This window comes from Dermacentor andersoni, chromosome 7 (genome assembly GCF_023375885.2).
Source record: "Dermacentor andersoni chromosome 7, qqDerAnde1_hic_scaffold, whole genome shotgun sequence".
Classification (NCBI taxonomy): domain Eukaryota; kingdom Metazoa; phylum Arthropoda; class Arachnida; order Ixodida; family Ixodidae; genus Dermacentor; species Dermacentor andersoni.
The window spans coordinates 152,971,219-152,979,924 of record NC_092820.1 but is presented as its reverse complement, the minus strand read 5'-3'; the positions used below and the strand labels follow the sequence as shown (position 1 = coordinate 152,979,924).

Below are 8,706 nucleotides of genomic sequence, written 5' to 3'. Positions count from 1 at the left end.
TTTTTCCCGGTGACATTATCGCGGAATCAGAAGCTGCTTATATTTGCGACCCTGCTTATCCGTGTAGCGGCGGTACAATGAGCCAGATTCCTTGTAAAATAAAACCCTCTTTTTTTTCACTCCCCGTTTGACGCTCTTCCTCAGATCGGCTATTGAACAGTCTTCCTGTTGCTCGCGAATCAGACTTTCCCTTTCAACTGCAGCCCGCTCCTGACAGCTGGCGGAAACCGGAGCGAGTGTGAAGCCCGCGTCGCCTAAAGGCACGTTCACACCGAAGGCGGAGCGGCCAAGCGGCCAAGCGGATCCGGCCAAGCGGCCGCGGATTTTCCGCTTTGCGGAAAATACGCGGCCGCTTTGCCGGATCGCGCCCGGACCGATTTTTTCCGCGCGGACAAGTTGGCCGCTTTGGCCGCAGCCAATCAGAACCCGACCCGGCGGAAGCGCTGGTGAACGAATGTAAACATCCCGCCGATCAGAATGCAAATGGCGTCCACCATGTCGGAGTCAACTGTGTTCTCCGTGGAACTGCTGCTGGACATCATCAAACAGTACCCGGTCCTGTACGACAAAAGTCATCCAAGGTACAAGGAAGCGGATTATAAGAAAGAGATATGGAAGAAGATTTCGCAGGATTTGGGTGTGACTGGTAAGTGCACATCACCTAATTAATAGCGTAATGGGTAAATTCCTCGTTGGTGTCGCCTGTTCTCGCACGGGTGGTTCGGACAGTCTTTCTCGCGCCTGCAGCGCTTGTGTTTTATCAATCATCCCGGATTATACCTTTCTCGCGCCTTACGGCGCTCTACCTTCAAAAATACCATCACTGATTATACCGGTGCTGCAGTAGGGGCCGTACTTGAGACCGGGTCTGCTCTCATGGAGCAGTATCTTCGCTCGGGCCGGGTTTTTGCGTTTGGTGCTCTCCGTGACTTTTCAGAACATTTTAACTCAAAGGGGACCATTAAAGAATGCTTTTGTGAGAGGAGAATAGGTGAAGCCAACGAGGAATCTACCGCGTTGTGTTGTCACGACGGTTTAAAACGACGGTGTCACGACGATGTTTAAAAAGCGTATGTAGGCATAATATGCGACTTGTACGCTGAACACGTAACATATATATATACTTTGAGCGTTGCTCCACGCAATCCGACGATCACGTCGAGTTGCGCGTTTCTGTCGGCAACGCCCGCGCTTCAGCTTGTGATATGCATTTACAAACCGTGCGTTTTTACAGCCGCGGATGTGTGTTTGTTTGATATATGGACAAACTGCGCGTTATCTCTTGAATACATACATTATCTGTGTCTTGACGTATGCTAAAGTGCCCTGGAGCTTGAACATACGCCTGAAAATTAATCGAGCTCCACGCGTGTGAAGACGGATGGGTGGAAGCTCCTTCGTTTTCTTTCATTTCATACAACTGAAGGGGCTATACGGCGTGCCTGCATTTATTTTCGTTATTTTTGTTGAGTTTGCTTGCCCAATTACAAATTAAATATATTAAAATCACTGTGCTAGACTAGTTTGCATGCTGCTGCAAAAAATGTGATGTATCGCTTTTACCATGTAGATGCACATGTGTACAGCGTTTGAATGCTTTTGTTCTTGCTTTGCAGATGGAATTTGCCAAGCCAAATTCAAAAACTTGAAGGATAACTTCACAAAAACTAAAGCTAAAATAAGAGACAAGATGAAAAGTGGGGCCGGAGCCAAAGATGTGCCCACAGTGAAATGGAAGCACTTTGAGGCACTGATCCCAATAATGGAAAAAGTGTACGAGGAGCCCATGTAAGTGATGTTACCAGTTAGGCCGATTCCAATTTCCACAGCACTATGGTGCTACTTTATTGTCGGTTTAACTTGCAATGTAAAACATAATTACACCACAAGTGCTTGTGACTCTTGCTTTTTGTAGCACGTCATTATTTGTTTTGATCAGTATGCTCATTTCTTGTCAATACGAACTACTTTTACAGCATTTGCAGCAACATTGCCTTTGAGCAGACAGGAGGGTAAGTTGAGGAGATTATCTATCAATTTGAAGTTGACTTTGTCCTGCAACTTCATTGTTGCATGTGATTATATAAATTTTATGCGTGGTAATATTTCTCCATAAAACTCATGCAAACATAAAGCAACAGTAATACGTGACGTCGTTTTGTACTACACTGCAGTGACTTTGATTGAATGTGCCTCGAATGTTCATTAAAAATCAACAAACATCTGGCCAACATCAACAGAGCATTAGATGCATAACTGCAGCAAATGTTTTTATTCATGCTTGATGCAGATCAGACAAGTCTGCCGAAAGTGGCAGCAGGAGCCAGGAAGACTCCCAACTTGAACTTTCATTGAATGAGATCCATGAGGTCGGGTGGGTGGATTTCGAGGCAGGCAGCAGCTCTCATGGAACTCCCAGCAGTGACACCTCTGAAACGTAATGATATGTTTTTATTGCATGTTGACTTATGGAAACCAAGCTTTGTAATGTGCAACCCAGTGCATAACTTTGTGCTATCTTTCCTGTAGGCCACAACAGACAGATTCGCAGGAACCGGAAGTGGAGGCTCCATATAGAAGGCAAGGAACTTGCTGTGGAATGAGGTGTGTTGAAATTGTTGGAGGTATATACAATAATTTTAATCTTTCCGCAGTGCATCAAGGCCACGAAAGTATCGAAGGACTTCAAGAAGCCAGAAGACGTAAGTTGTGAAATATATGATGTAAGCTGTGTGGAGCATTATGAAAATGTATATATTGTCCACTTGCAGTCCTTGCGACGATGACTCTGGGACACTGGCTGTGGCAGCTGAGTGTCTTAGCCCTTAGCCACATAAAGGCATCACAAGAAAAAAGGGAGCAGCAGAAAGACGTACTCCATTTTGCGCATACCATGGTTGGTATGCTACGCACATTACCTGCAGATGACCAATTTGACATCATGCATTCTGTGCACAACCTAGTGTACGACAAAATCAAGGAGGTCAGAAGACGGGGAAATCCAAATGAATAAATTGTAGTTTATTAGTACCGTACTGTTTCTTGTATTTTATTTATTGCTGTAATACTTCCAGTGCTCCAACACAACTTTGTCTACACAAAAATTTTAGACATCAATGAACACAAGATTGAATTGGCTAGATGGTGAGATTATTACAAGAAAATTGCATAGAGTCATCAAGGTAAGTCTTAAGTGGAGCATGATGATGTGCTAAGTAATTTCATTGTAGAAAATTCATGTTTGCTAAAATGCATTTGGATGGTGTTTTCTGTGTAGCCAGCGTGTTCTTCTGGGGATTTTGGCTTCTAGCGCGAAGTGAAACACAGACACAGAAGGAGCAGACAGGACGAGTGCTTTCTGTGTCTGTGTTTCACTTCGCGCTAGAAGCCAAGATCATGTTACCGTACCAACTCGCCCAACTGTCTATCCTTTTGCATTACACTTCTGGGGATTTCCTTTTAGGAATTGGTAGGATAAACTCATTAGCTGGATATAAAACAGACCTGCATTCCCATGTGTGTGCAGTTATGAAACAACAAGGGCAATAAAAATGCAAATGATTAGTAAGCGGTTAATTCATGACATACTGGTTGCATTTATTTTTGTTGTATTGTTTCACTGATGTTATTATGTTGTAAAACTGTGTAAATAAAGTCGAACTTACTTGGCTGGTTACCATCTGCAGTCTTTTACGTGGCTCTCCTGCCACGGCACCTTTCCCTCTGTGATGAAATATCTGCACAGTTTGTCGCGCATGGCATAAGCAACCCTGTAAATGAAGGATTTCCATTAGGGCACCTTATTTACAAAGCATAATTTCCCTAAATATTGTTTGTTTCCTTAAGTTAGCTGAAATACTGTGTAATACAGCACGAACATCTGCAGACCCAACATACACATTGTAATCATGAAGCAAAGCATTTGTGACGCACATCATTCTATGTAAACTGGCTAATTTTTTTCCAATGCAATATAACCTCCTGCAATGTTCATTCACAACACAGGTTCCTTGGGCATTGTTATCACACCACGTTTATGACTGGCATCGTTATGTGCAGGGTTTGTGCACTGCGCAATCTAGATATAAATGCAAGGAGGAGTTGAGGCAGATGCACAATGTAAGGCACTTCATATTGCACGATGAGGCAAGGATGGAGAGGAGAGCCACAACAGACAGGTGTAAACACATGAAAAATTCTCAAAATTTTATAACACTTGTGCGACAGTGCCACAAGAACTGGTGTTGCAAATGTCAGAAATGTTAGCAAACTGCTGATTTCATTGAAATTAAGTACTATACCATCAAAGGTTCAGTGCATTGCGATACCTGACATCTTGCACTTGGTTATCTATAGGAATTACCTTGTTTGAAAATGCAGAACATAGATGCGCTCTGTTCATTTGCTCAACATAGCAGTGACAGTTTTAAATTCAAGTCTGTTGGGGATATCTATACATGCACTATTCCAATGAAGGCCGTGTGTTCATTGCAGATACGTACGAGGCAATACTGCATGCACTTGTTTTACGTTGTGATATCTTGTTTGAGTGGAACATAGGTGTTCCCTCGTAGTATACTGGTGGAAAACATGCAATCGTAAGAAATACCAGTGGTAGTACATACATATGTGTGTTTGTTAGTGCACACAGATGCACCAAAGTAGTGGCACATCAACTGACATGAAATCGTCGCAAGCTAGGCAAAAAATGTTAGCTATAACTATGTGACTGCAACTTGTGTGTGCATGGAAGCAGTACTTCCGTAGCTCTTCCAACATTACCTGGCTGAGTGGCAACCTGCACCATTCAAGGTGACTAGAGCTCCATTGTCTGTGCCTTCGGCTCTCCAGTTTCCATCAGTCACGTTTCCTTGCCAATCCTCGGTGTCGGCGGTGCCCGGAGGACAGTACGTGGCCTTCGATTCAGGCGATTCTTTCAAAAGAAAGTTGTGTAGCACGACACATGCGGATACTATCCTTCTAATGTTCTCTTCCTTGGCTTTGAAAGGCCGTCGAAGGATCCGCCACCTCTGCGCCATAATTCCAAAAGAATTTTCAACAACTCTGCGAGCCCTGCTCAATCGGTAATTAAATATTCTCCTTTGCTGTAGCTCTTCAAATTGTGTGGTGGTGCTGCTCTCTGCACTGCAAGCTTGTTTTGTTGCTATCGATGAGCTCACTGAGAGAACAGGGTGGAGACCTGTAAAAACGGCAGGTGTTTTACAATACAGCAGACTCACTGAGGTGACAAGATTGGACTGATATACTGACTTGCACTTCTACTGCAATGCCTTAATAAGATTGTATTGAATGCTATGTGTTGTCTAAGACCTTTCAGGATGTCATTTTTATGATCCGTGCACCTACACAGCGAAAGCCTCACTACAAGTCTATATTCCACCAAACTTGTATACGTTTGCTAAATGCAGACATGCCAGCAAAAAACCGCAAAGACAACATTTTATAATCTGTACTGCAATTGATGAACATAGCAAGGCCCAAAAACCATTAGTTACGTGAGAAAATGCTAGTAATTACTACAGCATGTCCAACGATTGTGGTGATGTCACTGCTCACCTTTTCTGGAATATGGCCTCATCATGTAAGTCTTTAGAGGAAAAGCCTCATCACCGACAAAAAAATATGGAATGCTGCCTATCCTCCCAAGACTTGCAGGCGCAGGAACTCCAAGGCTGTCCTCAATAATTTTTGCTTGCAGGTTGCTTCTGCTAAAAATCCCACCATCTGACTCGCTTCCATGGTGACCGATTTCAACATACAGGAAGCTGGAATACAAACAAGTACCAGGAATACAGCTATAAATTGAGATAGCACTGTGACTCATCAGTATACAACACACTGAACTGTACCATAGATCAATGTCGGCCCTGGAGATGATGAAGTAACCAGTTGGCTATGAATTCGACCAAGGAGTGACTTAGGGGAAGAATCTTGGTGTGAGCTGGTTGGTGGCTATTCAATTTGAGCAAAATTTAGGCCACAAATTAAACAAAGACGAAAAACACAAATACGACGAGCACCAGCTGAGAGGCCTGCGCAGTACCATGATGCTGACTGGCACTAAAATGACAGTTGTCTAGTACGGACATTTTACTAATCCTGTAAATCAAATTTATTTGAACGCACCCTGTTTTCTACTCATATTCTAATTTTCTTTATTATTTTTCTCTTATTATTCATTATAAACAATAGGTGAATACCTTCACAAATTATTATTGTGTCACTGTAGCCTTTCTCACAGCATTTCTTTCCGAACATCTACATTACTCTCAAGATTTTAAATCTGCAATAGAAAAAGAAATACACCCTGTTGAGTCACTTTCGACAAAATAATTGGCCCTCAAACAGTAAGGAAGCATTACATAAGCGGTACATATGTTTTTGTGCAATGCATCTATTGATACATTTCTTCCAGTCTCAACAAACACTCCTCCAATACTGCAGTGCGAAAAATAGCTGGAAGGAACTTTGCATACCTGCTTACTGGTGCATACGAGATGTCAGGGAAATAACTTGTAACCAAAATAACACCAAGTAGTACTGCATGGCGGTTATGCAGTTCATTTAAAGCTTCGAAGAAAGACAAGCATGACAAGAAGAAAAAGGAATCAAAAGATTTCTGAAAATTAGACTTTGCTGAACTGTGCCACTATGCGAAATGGTATGATTGAATGTGTGTACCTGTAGTTTGCGCCGCTCACAGCGAGCAGTGATTTGCTGAACGTATTTTTGTAATTTCGGTCTCGGCTTCCTGAGTTTGCCGGGCACTCAACATTCACGTGCTTGCCATCTATTGCACCAAGGCAATGTGGCATGTCCCACTTTTCCTCGAACTCTCTCGCAACCTGCGATCAACGACACAAAATGCAATAAATTCAGACAAAGCAACATCTGTGGACGTGCGGTGCAGAAATAAGTTTCTTTTACAAATAAATTTCCTATGTATCCTGTTAATAAGACATTGTAACAATTACTTGTGCAATGTAGTAAGCGTACAGCTTACAGACATTCACCATGCATAGATCACAATGAACTGGTTACCTTTAGCCATTCAGCTGGAGTTGACGGCCGTGATACGTAAACCGGCCCAAGCACGTCCCAAATCGCCTGGCACACTTCGGGGACAATCATGCAAGCTGTGGAGCGACCAGAAAGAAAACTGAAAGATGAGGAGCGGAGTGTTTCCCCCGAAGCCAAGAACCTGCGCCAAAAGGCACGTGGAAAAAAGAAAATATTAAATAGTGTTCGCATGGTGCCATTCAGTTGCCGTATAATGAGACATTTGCTTAGCAAACAGAAGTAACGAAAAGCCCTAAATTATTAACGCTGAAGCCTTACCTCACAGCCAGCGCTAGCCGATGCTCTGGCGGAATCGCCTTTCGGTAGTTCGTGTCACTTTTTTGAATCCTTGGCTTGAGGAGTTCTAATAAAGTGTCGAAACACCGTGGGGGCATCCTCAAATAGCTGCAGAAGAAAGAACATGTGTTGCATAACGTATATTTCACTCCCAAAGCCCGTGCCAGAAACATAACGGATACTCACTCTCTGTAGTACTCCAAGTCGCGCGAACGAAGGTGAGGCAGCAACACATTGGCATGGCCCATTCTATCTCGCTCTTGCAAGGCTGGCCGAACCCACCAGCGACGTTGGCGGGGTTTCTTTCTCTGAGCTTTTCGCTTCTGTTCTTGAAAAGCGACTAGACAAGTGGCCAGTAAAATGCCAGCGATCTCTTCTTCTTCGTCTGAGCTCATCATTGTGCAGAAGTAGATAGTGGACGGGAGCGCGCCAACCCACGACGAAAAAAATATCGAAAGTGCGCGTACAAACCCAAACTGCCGCGAGATGGCGGCACGTCCGTGAAATTGCTAAAGAAATTTCGAGATGCCCCGCCTTCCGGGCTGCGCGGCCAGCCAGGCAACGCGGCCGGTCTGAACAGGCGCGGGCGCTCGCCGCCTCGCCGCTTTGAAAATCCGCTTGTCCGCTTAAGCGGGAGACACACGGTCCGATTCGGCGTCCGACGCGCCGGAACGGCAGCCGGAATCGAGGTGTTTTGCCGTGCCGAAGCGCCGGATCGGACGTCCGGCGTGCGACAAGCCGGGCAGATTTTCATCGTCCGACGCGTCCGACAACCGCACCGTCGTCTGGCCGCAGCCAATGACAGCGCGGCTGGCATGTGACGTTCTCTGACGTTCCCTGCACGGAGGCGGCGCTGGCTGGCCGGTGTCTCGCAGTGTTTTTTTTTTTTCCTTGCCTGCTGCAGTTTGTTTCCGACACGAAATAGTTACCCGTTCAGTAAACTTATCTCGAATGTGTGCCTGTTATGCAAAGCAGCGCCTAGTACGCTAGCACTAAGCTACTGGCGCGATCGGGAGCCGCGACGCGAGGGCATTTCGCGGGCAGACATCACACACCGACCGTCTGAGCGAGGCTGCTCGCTTCGCTTGCACGTTTGCCCTTCGCAACGACTGCGTCGAGTAAACCAATTGTATTTAATTACGGGCGACCTAAGTGTACAGTGTTAATTGTTTTGGCAAACATAAGCGCTCTTCGACGAGCTCGGGTTGGATCGTAAGCGCCGTCGGCCGCGGCGTCGGCCTAGCTAGGCCTACCGGCCCTATCGCTGGCTGTTAGCGGAGTCGTCAGTGGACAACGCGCCGTCGTGAAGTGTTTTGTCACTCGCAGGGT

At 45.0% G+C, this 8,706-nt stretch overlaps 2 protein-coding genes across 3 annotated transcripts; one reads left to right on the top strand and one right to left on the bottom strand.

Annotated features, from left to right (window-relative positions):
* Window positions 1-354: 354 nt before the first annotated feature.
* LOC126533557 (uncharacterized) lies at window positions 355-3,532 on the top strand. The gene is made up of 7 exons (XM_055072145.2): window positions 355-646; window positions 1,617-1,788; window positions 1,977-2,012; window positions 2,291-2,437; window positions 2,530-2,702; window positions 2,772-2,872; window positions 3,527-3,532. The coding sequence occupies exons 1-7, from the start codon at window positions 478-480 to the stop codon at window positions 3,530-3,532; spliced, it is 804 nt and encodes a 267-aa protein (XP_054928120.1). The 5' UTR covers window positions 355-477.
* LOC126533554 (uncharacterized) lies at window positions 2,258-7,997 on the bottom strand. 2 transcript variants are annotated; one of them, XM_055072192.1, is made up of 8 exons: window positions 7,564-7,997; window positions 7,360-7,485; window positions 7,063-7,222; window positions 6,703-6,866; window positions 5,578-5,786; window positions 4,783-5,200; window positions 3,666-3,770; window positions 2,258-2,430 (listed from the first exon to the last, which is right to left on the bottom strand). In XM_055072192.1, exons 1-7 carry the CDS (start codon window positions 7,773-7,775, stop codon window positions 3,674-3,676), a joined length of 1,386 nt encoding a protein of 461 aa, XP_054928167.1. In that variant the 5' UTR covers window positions 7,776-7,997; the 3' UTR covers window positions 2,258-2,430; window positions 3,666-3,673. The 2 variants fall into 2 exon arrangements, with proteins under 2 accessions (XP_054928167.1, XP_054928169.1); XM_055072194.1 differs by having other exon boundaries at window positions 3,666-3,737.
* Between the last annotated feature and the right edge of the window lie 709 nt (window positions 7,998-8,706).